Genomic DNA, 15,051 nt, shown 5'->3' on the forward strand with positions numbered 1-15,051 from the left:
GCCGCCCTCCCCCCTCCTTTTGCGCTTTTGCTTCCACAAAGCACACCTAGCTAATTGCAGTTCAGTCATGTTTTAGGTTATTTTATTCTCTGGTCATTATACGAAATAAGTATATTATCCAGTGTTTTCTAAAATATATACCAGTGCGGGAATCCAATCGGCGCACACTAGTCAATTTGATATATATGTCTTTATTACAGTGGATATCAAGTGGAATGGAATATGTGACAACTCCCATGTATAAGCATTGTTGTGTTGCAGCTGTACAATTGATTTAATGTATCATTTTACATATGGACGTGTCTTCTTAAGCTCAAAATAAAGAAATATGGAGAAAAAAAATAACATCAACATCATCTACACCACTTAACTTATACTATCCGCCTCCCACAAACCCCCAGCACAAGGAACAAATTCACTGCCTACATGACCAAAGTGGCTATCTGGATGAAATCCAACTGTCTCAGGCGAAACACAGACAAGACAGAAGTGGTAATTTTAGGAAAGGATGCCACACACTAAAGAATCTGAGAAAAATCAGCAAGTGCCTACCGAACAACACAAAACAGTCCGTCACCCAAGCCCTCATCAAAAGCAGGCTGGGCTACGGGTACTCTCTCTATGTAGGGATCACCAATCATCACAAGAAGAGACTGCAGACAACCAGAATGCAGCCAGATTTGCCCTCAACTTCCCACCCAGTCTCACATCACCACCTCTGAGGGAGCTCCCTGGTTACAGATACAAAAGAGTGCAGAGTTCAAACTCCTCGTCCACACATACTAAGCACTACACAACATAGGGTCCAGCCTAACAGAACACCCGCATTCACTTCCATCAGTCTTCAAAGCACCTTCGCTCAGCCAGGCTCTTACAAGCAAGTGCTCGCTCATTCACAAAAGAGAAACAGAGGTTAAGCCCTCTCTAACATCACTCCTAAAGAACGGAACGATCTCCCATTGCAGATTACAGCCTTCTCCCCTGTTCTTGAATTCCACAAGAAGTTGAAGACCTGGCCCTGAGTAACACCTCACAACCACGTCTTGGGCTAGCCTAACACACCTGAAGAGTGCCAGGATTCCCTCACAGAAAAAAGTGTGCTACACAAATAAATATTACTTAACTTGAAGGACCAATAAGCTTTGTAAAAGGCCTTAAGAAAGACTGTATTCCACAAACCAACTTAGTTTTAGTTGGTGAGGTATACTGTGTCATGAGTAAAGCTTTAGAATTAGCAGCATGTTCCTATGGAATGGGAAGCAAATATACTTGTTGTGACTTCCTTAAATATCGATTTGTTTTACTAAATAGGCTCGACAGAGCTTCCGCCAGAGGTGGGGGCATTGCGATAATCTATAGGAACAACCTAACGGTTCACTCACACCCCCTGCAGTCAATAGGATGTGAAAGTATGTACTTTTTCATCAGTTTGAATCCCCAATATACCCTGTCAGGTGCTCTGGTTTCTCGCCCCCGGGTCCCCCTGAAAAATGTTTTACAGTCCTTTGCAGATAATATCGCCGAGTTGGTTTGCTCTAAACCTAATTTCACTCTACCTGGTGATTTTAACATTCATGCAGAGGAGGTAGACAATTTGGTAACTAAATCCTTACTCTCTGACATGGATGCCTTAAATCTAGTACAACTGATCAAGGGTCCGACGCATAATAGGGATCATACGATTTACTTAGTTTTTTCGAATGTCACAGAACTAAAGCCCTTTGGCTTGCTCTGACCACTTTCTGATAACACTTGAATTAGCCATTTTTAGGCATAGGAAACCCATCCATAATACATCTTTACCTACCAGATGCTGACGTAATCTTAAAGCCGATGCCTGGATTAATATTCTAGAGAGGCATAAACCATCTACCCAAAAACAATATCATGGATAGGTCGGAGTCCTTTAATAATTGGATTACCAGCAGCTTAGGTGCTCTGTTGCCTTTTGTCCACTAAAGTCAAAGGACACTGTAGACAGACCTCTCCTTGGTTTACCCCGCATCTTCTGCATCCCAAAAGAGAATGTAGTCAACGGGAAAGGAGATGGTGAAAATCATATGATGAAGCGTTAAAACAAGGGTACAGGAAAGCCATTCGGTCCTATCACACTGAAATAAAAATAGCCCAAACCAGCTATTACTCAGCTAAAATTGAGATGGCGGCAAATTCTCCTAAAGAGATTTTTCACATATTCAATGAGATTACCCAGCCACAGGAGGACCTGGCACTCTTGGACGCCTCCCAGGAACATGTTAACAATCTTGCAACGTATTTACAACAAAGAGTACTAGACATCTATTCGACCTTCCCTAGAACTTCTGACCAGGTACAGAAGGTAGTGGAACAGAAGTCTATGGGTTCCGCTATTCTCTCAGATTTTTCCCCGATATCTGAAGAAGACGTGGGTAAATCCCCCTTGATTCAGTCCCTCCCCAGGTGCTGACATTAGGTGCCCCAGTGACGGTTGCTGTTATTACAAATCCTGTGAATCTTTTACTGTCCTCTAGCTCAGTACCAGAACCATAGAAACATGCCATTGTTAAACCACTTCTGAAGAAACCTAATCTTGATCCTGCATCGCTTAGCAAATATAGACCCATCTCATTGCTACCCGTTCTTTCTAAAATAATTGAAAAGCATGTTAATACTCAACTTTCCCGTTTCATGGAGGATAATAATATCCTACACGCTACTCAGATGGGCTTAAGACCACTACATGGTACTGAGACGGCACTGATCACTGTCACAGAAGAGGCCAGAAGGCGCTTAGACCCGGGTTTGGAGACAGCTATCATTCTCCTGGATCTTAGCACCGCTTTTGACACGGTGGACCTTGATATATTAACTGACAGGATACAAGAGACTGGAATATCTGGGTCTGCCTTAGACTGGATCACTTCCTTTATTAAGAATAGATCATATCAAGTTTTAGACAGATCATATTTCTCCGAGCATGTTAAGAACAACTGTGGAGTCCCGCAGGGGCCTTCCTTGGCCCCACCTTATTTAATATCTACATGTTACCTCTCGCAGAAATAGTCAAGCCCTTTGGGATGGCCCTGGCATCATATGCAGATGACACACAGCTAGTTGTATCCCTATCTAATGACTCCTGCACTAAAGGTTCAGTACTTGGTCCATGTTTCCAAGCTGTGGCGGCATGGATGTCCGTAAGCAAGTCAAAACTTAATGATAATAAGACGAACGTGATGAGACTCGGGCAACATACCAAACCCATTCCCAATCCATCGATCACGTAGGGTCTGGGATACCTACCTCCACCCAAAGGACTCATCAAGAGTCTTGGTGTCTGGCTTGATCCACAATTGTCCATGGCGCATCAAGCTAATAAAACTGCTGCCACCTCTTTCTGCCCCCTCAGACTTCTAAGGCAGGTCTTTACAATCTTACCTTTGATAGCCAAAAGAATTATTATACAGGCATTGTTTGGTTCATGTCTGGACTATGGAAATGCATTGTATATTGGAGCGCCTGGATATGTGATCAAAAAGTTGCTGATAGTCCAGAATGCTTCTGCACGTTTGCTTCTCAACATACCTAAACATGAATCTATAAAAGCAGGAATTTCCTCTGTCCATTGGCTTCCTGTGGCTAAGAGGATCAAATTTAAGACACTGTGCCATATGAATAGAGCACTGCACAATAGAGGTCCGGAACGGCTGAGGACCTTATCTTCCTTCTACTCACCTAATAGGCCACTTAGAACCTCCACAGCATTCTTAGTAGTGACCTCTAAAGTGAAGAAGGCCAGATGGGGTGGAAGATCTCTAGCTTACCAGGGGACAAAGTTATGGAACTCCCTACCTCTTATCCTACGAATGATCAGCCATGAACTAACCTTCCGCAAGGCTTTAAGGACTTGGCTATTTAAAACATATTTCCTCCCTTTTTCATCCTCGACTCAAGTGTTCTAGCTCCTAGCGCTGGGAGGCCTCTGGGTAGCCACGCGCTATACAAATATACATAACATAAGATTTTGCAAAACCTCCAGCAGATAGGAAATTAGAATGGGCAACTGACTGCATAGCTGGGACCAGGTCTCTAATATGAACTGTGTCGTTTCTTATGACGCAGTTACAAATGTGACCACAACTCGGACTTGCACCTAGTGCAAGACCTAGTATTGGATCTCAAATTGCACTATAACTGGGTTGTTTAAAATGAAACTAAGACTAGTTCCTATTGGCTCACCTTTAAAGCAGTCAAGTGCATTTGTTTGGCAAGGGCCACTCAACACTGGTCATGCTCTGTTATAAGATACCTCAAGCAGGATAGGTAGGGTTAAAAAATCAACATATGTCTCCTACATGTTTTAAAAGGCTGCAAGCCCGATTATTTGGGAAGACAAATTGTTTAATAAATTTGAGAAAAATATTACCAACTCAGAATTTGCATCCATTGGAGCGGCAGACAATAAGAATGAATTAAATGACACTTAAAGCAATATAAAATATGGTTCTCAAGTCACTTCGAGCTGAGCTACGAGACACTGCTGATGACACCATGCCCTATCCAGTGATGTCAATGTTGAGCACTATCTCAATTCTCCAGATTTGAGTCTGGTGCTCCAGAAGATGATTCAACTGAGTATTCAGAACAAGATAATATTTGTGAGAACATTCTAGTTCTGGGAACTCTAGATTCGTACACTTTTGAGACCTCTATGTGAAAGTGTTTGGAAGTGCACTTTTCCTAGAATCATTTCCTGGTGAGGGAGCATTCCCTGGTAAGCAGGAAACTTTCGTATGCTTCTGAGAATCTAGATGTGATATAGAAATCACCCTTCCCCATAGCACAGAAATGAAAGTTTTGCAAGTGTCACAGTATGCAGCCCTATACTTTGAATAAAGGCAGTTTTTGCGATGAAGATAGGTCTCACAACAACATATTCCTTTGGCTGCAGGTTGTGCAGGCATTCGGATCTCTTTTTATCTTTTGTAGGAGAGGTTAACATTATGAGGCCAAATTTTCTCCTGACCTAGAGGTAAAAATGCAAAAACAACTAAATATATCTATGAACAAACAAATGCTGGAGAATTAAAATATTAAATCAGAGTGGCCCTGTATTCCTTACATCACTGGCTACTCTTCTGAACAAGTCAAAAGGGGTTGCCAATTGATCCCTTCACTCACAACTAAACTAAGACCAGCACAAACTGGCCATCACAGAAGAGTGAATATTTAATGATCTGGGTCATATTTGAACCGGTGACCCAGACTCTAATGACTGTTCACTATAAAATATGCTACCCAGTAAAGAAATGTGAAGAGGTAGCAGTTTTAGTGAGTGGGGACATACCTTAAGAAGGGTGAATGGGGTGAGGTATGTAGATATGAACAGGCTGATCCGAGGGATCAGGCACAGACCTGGGAGATGAGATGTTTTGGAGGTCGGTCTTGGGTGTCTTCATAGGGGTCTTCATTTTCTCAGGGACAGCTAAAGAGTTCAAGTCTCCCAAGCTTTCCTGCTCGCTCACATCCTGAGGTGACAAAGAAGGAGAGACACAGAACATTTCAGTTAGTCCTCGAATTTCTCATACTTCAAATACAAACTCTTATTCCTTGCAATTTAAAGTCTCAGATTTGGGGGTTATAGAAGAGAAGAAATAGTTACTTCTTTGTAGTTCTGGTTCTGAATTTGAGAGATTTTCATTAAAGTCATACACATTAAAATAGTCCCACACTGTGTTTGGGGACCTTCAACACATTTTCACATATTTCAAAAGGTGGTGCATGCATTTAAAATGTTGAATTTAACAAAAGCATCCTCTAAACAGCCTTACTTGGCCGAAATTGATCCCAAATATTCACTCTCTTACTAAAAATACGATTACAAAACTGCATTGTGGCAATCCTAGATTGCTGCTAAAAGGGGGTTGAGTGTGGGTAAAAGAAGGACTGATAAGTATTTCTTTAGCACTGTGAAAATTAAAATTGTCTGTGTCTTTAAGAAGCCAAGAGTTTTCCAATCCCAGATGCGTAGTTGTGTCAGTTGCCCTTAAGAGTGAGTTTTTCTGCTGGATAAGTAGAGCTCCACTCAAGAACACAACACTGCTGATATTCATACCCAGAGCTTATAAAAGTCTGTGAGATGGGCGGTTCATTTATAACTTCAATGAAGATCGTCACAATGAAGAACCAGGACTACAAGTAAGTAAATCTTTCTTCTGTATCACATATCGTAACTAACTAATGGTCATAAATGTTAGAATAGAGTGGCAAATACATCCTTTAACTATGGCTGTTGGTCACAAAGAATGAATGTCAGCAACTATGAAGATAGTTCCATATTGGACTTAAGCAAATTGATTCTTGAAGGTAGACTGACCCTTTATTGGGCCAGTCCTCCTGTTAGATACAAGGCAACCGTGTTTTTTAAAAAGTGTACCAATTTCCAGGTGGCTGTCCTAAATATCTCAGCCAGTCAAATATTTTGTAACGATGACATAACCGCTGTTTTGCGCATCTGGTGGCATGCACTACAGATTTTACAGGAAGAGATTTATGCACTTCACCAATTAGAAACAAGGGTATACAAAACACAATCAACATGGAAACAAATGCAGCCAGACCTTCCATTACTGTGATGTAGTTGAAGAATAACTGATTGGAACATAAAGCATAAAATGCTCCTGACATTTAAGGAATTTAAGGGAAACACAGCGGGAGCAGCTGGACTGCTAAAGTATATAGGAAGGGTGATAATTTGATTGATATGAAAATTGATACTATATTTGGAAGAAACCCAAAAGGTGTATTCGTATTGCTACCCTGTTGGAATGAAAAACCACATAGGTTTCAACAGCTGATAAGCGTATAATTCATGGACTCTATGAGCAGAATTAATGGTAATTAAGAAGGCTGCTTTCAAGATAAGTGCTGCAATGAAGCATTGTGAATGTGTTCGCACAGAGGGGTAATACATTTATAAAGTACTAAACAACAAGTTACTTACACTCCTTAATGCCATATTTGGTATAGACTATCCAGCTGCAGATTCTTTACCTTATTAATATCCGCAGGCATCAGACTGGACCTGGACACTTTTCAATCAGTACTTCTGCATGCCACTAGGTGGCAACAATCAGCTTGGTGTGGTCCACACTAGAAGTGACATGCGCGGCGTCTATATAGGCACCAATGACATCAGTTACTTTTTGCAACCTTACCACACCAGAAGCATGGAGCCACAAGACTGCTGATGTACTGGTGTGCAGCACTAAGGGCCTCAGAAGGGTAACCCTATGCAAAGAATCCGTTTGCAGAGTGAGGAGGATGGGAGGGTTGGTAAGAAGTCTGTGACAAGATAGAGTCTATACTAGATAAGGCATTACCGAAGGTAGGTAGCTTGTACATCTGATAGAGAGTTCTAGCCACAGAGTCCTTACCTTAAAATAGATACCCAAGTAATATCTCCTAAGAGGTGGGCTGCGAACAGATTAGCAAAGCGCTCATCACAAGAGACATTACTGTCCAGACAGTAGTTGCCACCTGACAGATGTCCAGGACAGGGACTGTGCAAACTAACATGGTGGTTGCAGCCTTGGCTCTGGCGGAACGAACTCGCAAACTCTCATGGGGTTGCTTCTTGGCCAAAGCATAGCAGATTTTTATGCAAAGCACTATCCATTGTGATATGGTCTTTTTCTGCAATGCCTTTCCTTGCCCCTGCGAAGAGTTGATCATCCACCCTGAATTTTTTTGTACGATCAAGTTAGAACGACAATGCTCTTTTTAGCTCCAGGTTGTGGAGTCTCTCCTTTTCCTTGAAAGGGTGAGGTGGAGCAAATAAGGTAGGCAAGGTAATACTTTGGGCCACATAAAAAGGTGTCACAACTTTCAGAAGAAAGGAGGAAGAGGTTATTAGTACCAGTTTGGGTAGAATGTTGTGTTGAGCAGGTGCACAGAAAGTGCATGCAGCTCACTGCCCCCCTCCCCCCAGCCAATGTTAGGGCCACCAGAAAAGCCGTTCTGATGGTAGGTGCAACGGACAGTTGTGCAGGGGCTCGAAGGGTACACAAATTAGGAATGTCAAGACCAGATTGAGGTCCCTTTGGGGCATGGCAAATGGTTCTGAAGGGAACAGGCATTGGAGTCTCTTCAGAAAATAAGTCACAACGGATGACTTGAACAAAGAACGTTGGTTCGGCAACCACAAAAATGCAGATTGGGCCATCAGATAACCTTTAACAGTGACCTAACAGAGCCCTGCTTGGCTAGTGAAAGAATAAACAGCAAAACGCTGAGATAAGGGTGCAGAAAGGGGGTGAACGCTCTTGAAGCACGCCATGTCACAAATTTGTCCCAATGTCAGGTGTATTCCATCTTGCTGGAGAGATGCCTGGCTGCCAGACTAACACTGCAGACTTTGGGGGTGATGGTCAAAAGCTGTCAACTGTCAACAATCAATCTTCATGCATGAAGACAGAGTCTGAGCAGTTTCCAGTGCAGTACCCTGCATTGCGGTTGTGCCAGAAGATACTCCTGAAGGGGCAGCCTGATAGAAGGACCGATGATCGTGCTCAGGAGTTCTGCATACCAAACTCTGTGCCTAATCCAGGACTACAAGAATAACTTGAGCCCAGTCACTTTTGACCTACCTGAGAACTCTGGGCAGGAGCGGTATCGGGCAGATAGGTGTACAGAATGCTTGAGCTCCACTGGAGATAAAAAGTGTGTTCGAGCAAGAGCCACCTTGGAAACTCGAGAGTGCAGAACTCCTGACACTCTGCATTTCCAGCAGCGGCGAACAGATCTAACCAAGGCTCTCCTCAGTCTCAGAAGAGATCTAGCACCACCTCCGGATGGAGATGCCATTTGTGATCCAGTAGGCATCAATAGTTGAGTTTGTCTGCTCTTGCATTCAGAGAGCCCGCCAGATGTTGAACCAACCGTGAAATGCCCAGATGTTCCAGCCATGTCCAGAGGCGCAGGGTCTCTTGACACAGGGTCCATGACGCCACAATGCCCTGTTTAATACTGTACCAAATGGAAATAGGTTGTCCATGAATACCTGCACCAGCCTTTTGTTGGTTGAAGGAAAAAGGCTTTCAATGCCAGTCAGATGGCCTGCAGCTCTATCAATTTGATTTGACGCTGAGACTCTGCCAGAGGCCAGAGTCCTCCGATATCTACCTCTCCCAGATGGCCACCTCAACCAAGGAGTGAAGCACTTGTCACTAATCAGCTTCATGAGGGGGAGAGAGAGGGGTCTGTTGCTAACCCAATCGCAGTTTGACAGCTACCACTGCAGGTCTTTTGAGGTTCCCTCCAAGATCTGGATAAAATTTGAAGGATTGCCCTGATGCTGCGCTCACTGGGACTTCATGTCCTACTGCAGAGCCTACATATGCCAACAGGCATGTGTAACTAACAGGAAGTAGGAGGCCATGTAGACCAAAAGCCTTAGAGTCAGCCTCACCAAAATACAGGATAGAGGATGAAATACTGGAGTCACAGCCTGAATATCATGGGCCTCGGGGAACTGCACTATGTCCAGAACAGTGCCAATGAAAGGGAGCATCTGAGAGGAAGTCAGGTGTGACTTCGTCATATTGATAGTAAACCCTAGCGAGTGCAGGAAGCGAGCTCACCTTCAACAGTCAATCATCGAGTTAGGCAAATACTGGAACCCCTGTCCTCCACAGATGTTCTGCAACCACCGTAATCACCCTGGTTAACATGAGACAGGTGCTGGTAAGGCCAAAAGGAAGCATAGTGAACGGATAATGCTCGTGGCCCACCGTCAACCACAGGTAACACCAGTTGAAAGTCACACAGGGATGTGAAAGTAAGAATTGTGCAAGTCTAGATATACCATTCAGTCTCCTTGATCGAGGGCAGATAGGACCTGAGCTAAAGTGAGCATCTTGAACTTCTCCCACTTCAGGAAGAAATTGAAAAGGCACAGATCTACAATAGGGTCGAGGCCTGTGTCCTTTTTGGGCCCTGGTAAGTAGCGAGAGTCCCAACAATTTTTTTTTCTTTTTTACTTTATTTTCCAATTTTCGCATTTTAGACTACCACATAAGACAGATATGGATTCCCACACATGGGAGTATGCGGTTGCAGATGTATGTACTACATAATGAGAACAACAAAAACATAACATTTATCGGTACTGTCTCCCCACATATGTCAGATAAGAACAAGATAGGCAAGGGAGACCTCCATGTACAATTACAGATTACAAAGAGTGGAGCGGGGGACTGTGGTTCCAGTGTCGGCAAATAGTCTCGGAGAGGCTGCCAAATGTCTCTCGGCCTGGAGCTGGGTGGTTGGTGGGATGCAAATAGTTCACTATTGGTATCACAGTATATTAAGCTTTTGATCCATGCTTTTGTTGTAGGAGGGTGCCTACTACCCCAGTGGATTGTAGAGCAATTGCAACATATCGACGTAGTGATTTTGGAATGACCAGGACATATTCCAGGAGAGCTAGTAATGGGGTATGGTCCAGGGCTATATGGGTCATCTGGGATAGTTTATCAAATACCTCTCTCCAATAAGACACAATAGCGCTGCAGGTCCATGGCATGTGGCAAAATCTATGGTTCCTTCCCAACACTGAAGTCATTCTGAGGTTTGTGTGGGGTCTCTGCACACCTGCATTGCAGGCGTGAAGTATGCTCTGTGTAACAATTTATAGTGAATGAGTTTACAGTGCTAACTGAACGAGATTAATCGAGTCTGTGTATAACACGAGTACCAAACTTTGCCCATTAATGGGTGGCCTAGGTCAGTCTCCCAAGCAGTTCAGAGTTTGGAGTCTCGAGTGGGTAGGAGGTTTAGGGAGGTGTGATAAAGGTTAGATGTTAATCTAGCTCCCTCATCATCAGTAATTAGTGTTAGTGGGATGAATTCATATGGACTGAGTGGACATGATGGGATTTGAGCTTTACGTGCACCCTGAAAGCGACGGAGTACAAAATGATCCATCTGTGTGGCATCCCAGTGGCCACGACAGTTTATAAAGGAGAAGACATGTTCATCTAGGAAGAGGTCTCCAATGGCATGAAAGGCGAATTTCATCAGGGTGCGCTGTACTAGTGTTTCCTAAGTGATGGGGAGCCAGGGATTGCCAATCACTAGGAGTGTTGGGGAGTAAAGTGTCCGGTTTCCCTACACTCGGGTGAGCTTTCGCCAGGCCAACAAGTGGTGGCCAGTGGTTGTGTACCCTGAGGGTCCAGTGGTAGACCAGCAGACAATTTCACCCACAGTGGCACCAGAGCTGGAAAGTCCTTTGCAGGTTTAGAATAGGGTAGCCATGCACCCACATGGTACCAATGGTGGGCACAATTACACTGCACAACTATGTAGTATAGATGGAGATTGGGAACTCTGAACCCTCTGTGTTCATATGGCAGTACAAGGGTGTCCCAGTCAATCCTAGGCTGTTTCGCTGCCCATACGAGTCGCAGCAGGGTCCGCAAATTTGCGAAGAACTTGGTGGTGAGTGGGATAGGGATGCTGCTGAAGAGATACAAAAAGCAGGGGAGTACTACCATTTTAATGATGGCAATGTGTCCCTCTAAAGATAGTGTGAGGCGGATCCAACATTCAACCTGAGTGTTCAGGTGGTCCTTTGCCGGGCCATAGTTCAAGTGTATCATCTGTTCCTTGCTCAGATTAATATGGATGCCCAGGTATTTGATGGTGTCCTTGCACCAGGCCAGAGGAAATTCAGAATGCACTTGGGTGGTGGCTACTGTGAGTGGAAAGTGCTCAGATTTGGCCCAGTTGATTTGTAAACCGGAGAGCAGTCTGAAACTGACCACCTTACGAAGTAGCAAATTTAGATTGTCAGCTGAGTGTTGTATGAAAAAGAGAATCATCTGTATTAAGCGAAAGGAGTAGCGGGCCCAGCTGGAATTGCAAGACTCTATGGAAGTGTTTCTCCTGTAGGTGCTTCACCAATGGGTCCACTGCATTTATAAAAAGCAGGGGTGAGAGGGGGCAGTCTTGTGCATTTCTCTGGTGACCACAATGGAGGCAACAGTGTCCCATTTATAATAATCCGGGCTGTTGGTTGGGAGTACAGTAATGTGATTAGGGAGGAGAAGTAGAGCAGGAAGCCCATTTTATAAAGTACATCAAGTAAAAATGGTCAATCTAAAAAAAAAATCAAAGGCTTTTTCCATGTCTAATAATACAAGTGCAGCGGGGACAATGGGAGAGATTCTATTAAGGACCAAGAATAGGGTCTGTGGATTGAAGGCAGTAAAGCGGTGTGGGACAAATCCTGACTGAGCTGGGGATATAACTTGGTCCATGAGGAGCGCAAGACGAGTGGCAAGTATTTTGGCTAGGATTTTATTAACAAAGTTTAGAAGTGATATTGGCCGATAGGATCCACACTGCTGTAGAGTTTTTGCCTGGTTTGAGGAGTAATGCAAGTACTGCTTCACGTAACATGAGTGGAAGCTCACCGGTCCTCAAGGCCTCCGAATACATAGCAAAGGGATGTGGTGGTAGCACTTGCTTATAAGTCTCGTAAAAAGAGACTATGAAGCCATCTAGGCCAGGGGCTTTAGACCCATCAATAGAGTCAATTGTTGCAGTGACTTTCTCAGCAGGGATGGGTTCACTAAGGAATTGTTGTTGTGCAGTGGTGAGACAGATGATGGCTACTCCATCAAGATAGGGCATCCTACCAGCAGGATCATTGTTCACTTAGGCGGAGTAGAGGTGGAAATAGTAGGTGAGTAGCTCTGTCTGTATGCCTACTGTGTCCGTAACCCAAGTGGCATCTAAGCGTTGCAATTCCGCGATATAGGATGCCCCCAGGTGGCTGTAATAGTCTATATAGTGATCGTTCCGGTCTTTATCCTTTGCTGTATCAACACGTTCTAACGTATTTCTCTAGATAGTGGGCTTTAGTGGGCTTTATTTTCCACAAGCTCACAGAATTCTACTAAGAGGGTAGCCTGGTAATGGAAGTCCGCTTCAGTGGGGTGGTGGATCTAGATCCGCTAATGCCGCAATACTCCGGAGTGTTCGGCCATACATATGCACCTTATGAATACCTTAAAAGCTCACCAAAGTGTAGCCTGGGTTCGTACAGAGTCCGTACTGAGTGTTAAGTATTCAAGAATAGCAGCATGGACTACTGTACAAAATAATTCATGATGGGGTGGCATATTGGGGAAATCGCCATTGATGTTGCAAACCTGTGAAGTGGCCCAGGTGCTAAGTGGGTTTCCTGCTGAAAGCAATGTTTACGTTATAGCGTTGCAGATATTGTACAACTTGTTTGCCTTTGGGTTGGTTATTAAGGCCTCAGATGTTCTAAGACATGAAACCGGTGTCAACAAATGGGTGCTGAGCATCATGTGGAGACATGTATGAGTGACCAAATGTACTACCCCATATCAGGTGTGGTATATAAGTGCAGTGGTTTATCAGACAAATAACAATAGGAAGCAACTCCCTACCCCCCACTTACACCTGGTGCAACTATGCCAGGTGGATCCCAAAGAACTCCAAGTGGAGCAGAACAATTTCCCCAGTTCAACAATGGTATAAAACCGGAGGGAAGTGGGAATGCCACTGTGAAGGGCCCCAATACTGACAACAGTCCACTTGACAATGAGATGACAGAGATGGGATCAAGTATGAGAGAGAGTTTAGTACATTTACGCAGAAGCATGTGACAGGGGGGGCAGGACTGCGTCACTTATAGAGTCAATCCTGCAGCTAGCACACTTGGTAGCGGTGCAGCTTGTTCTGGTGGAGAGAGTTCCATACTGGTGGAAACTGAGGTCGAAGGCGAGCGATCTGGTGGCGTGCATCTAGGAGATTGAGGGGGGGTTTCTGACCGTTGTTTGCAGAATGCCAGGGCATCCGTTAGGGTGTCAAAAAATCTGGCCTTTCCGTCTATGTCTACACCGAGTTGGCAGGGTACAGCGTACCACAACAGAGTCCCAATTTGCAGAGCTTCACCTTGGCGTAGTGAATTTACACAGGGCCTCTTGGACAGCCATGGTAAAGTCTGGGATCACGGAGATCATGACTCCCTGATATTGGAGCGGGGCAATCTCACATGTCTGTCAAAACGCCACATTACAGTCCCTGAAATTAAGGAGCCTGTGGATGATCGGGTGCGGTGGCGCCCCCAGTATAGGGCGCAGGCAAAGGGAGCGATGTGCGTATTCAACAACAAATGTTGAGGTGACGTTTTTTGACAAATAAGTCAAGGGGCCAATATTCATCAATTCCGCGATGCCCATAATGCGGATGTTGCTGCGGGATCTCCTCGCATCCAAGTCTTCATTCTTGATCGCCATCACCTTAATCCAGGTTTACAGTTTTTCCAGCCTCGTAAGTGTAGTGGTGGTGGTGTACTCCAGGTTGGATATGTGCTCCTCTGCACCACCTATGCATCCAGGTAGGTTTTGATAGTGTTGAAGCGGGCACCGACAGCCAGGAAACCTGTCTTGAGTTCAGCCATGATGGCATCCATACTGCCCAGTTGTGTAGTTTCAAGGTCTCCTGTTGCACCCCCTCCATGTTCGAAGTAGCTGTTAGGTTCTTTGTGGATTTGGGCTTAACACACGCCACTTTTTCTTGCTTTGGGACATTACACCCCCTTACCACAGAATGCTAAACAGTGGCGAGTCCCACACAGACAACGGCTACTTGTGTTGTTGTCTGGAGGGATGGTAGCATGTGGCGTACCCCCAATCTCTCCCATTCAGGTGTCAGGAGCCCCCAACATTATCTGGGGGATGGCAAGCGGAGCTTGAGAGACAGGGAAAAGTAGCAGGAGGCCTATTCAAGGGAGAGATCACCAATGCAGCCAGATTGCAGGTCTTCTGTGTGTGCAATATATTTCAGCGTGGCATCTGGGTCACTGTGGGATAATGAAGGCCTCTTATGCAGGTGTCTGGCTGGAAAAAACAGGATGAATTCAAGCAGAGCTGAGTCCAAGTTCACAGGCTCAGTAGCAGGGGGCACAGATTTGCGCCACATGGTGTGCTGTAGATAGGTGTATTTCTGGCCAATCACCACAGTCTTTTACTGTGCCAT

The 15,051-nt window shown here is 44.6% G+C and overlaps 1 protein-coding gene across 3 annotated transcripts in view; it reads right to left on the minus strand.

The window, feature by feature from the left end:
* The window catches only part of PACS1 (phosphofurin acidic cluster sorting protein 1), a 1,571,500-nt gene that overhangs the window by 742,855 nt on the left and 813,594 nt on the right, over positions 1-15,051 (minus strand). For all 3 annotated transcript variants that reach the window (XM_069207928.1, XM_069207930.1, XM_069207929.1), the window contains one exon: positions 5,392-5,504. In XM_069207928.1, the coding sequence (XP_069064029.1) occupies positions 5,392-5,504 (113 nt within the window). The remainder of the gene's footprint in view (positions 1-5,391; positions 5,505-15,051) is intronic.

This window comes from Pleurodeles waltl, chromosome 9 (assembly GCF_031143425.1).
Source record: "Pleurodeles waltl isolate 20211129_DDA chromosome 9, aPleWal1.hap1.20221129, whole genome shotgun sequence".
Lineage (NCBI taxonomy): Eukaryota > Metazoa > Chordata > Amphibia > Caudata > Salamandridae > Pleurodeles > Pleurodeles waltl.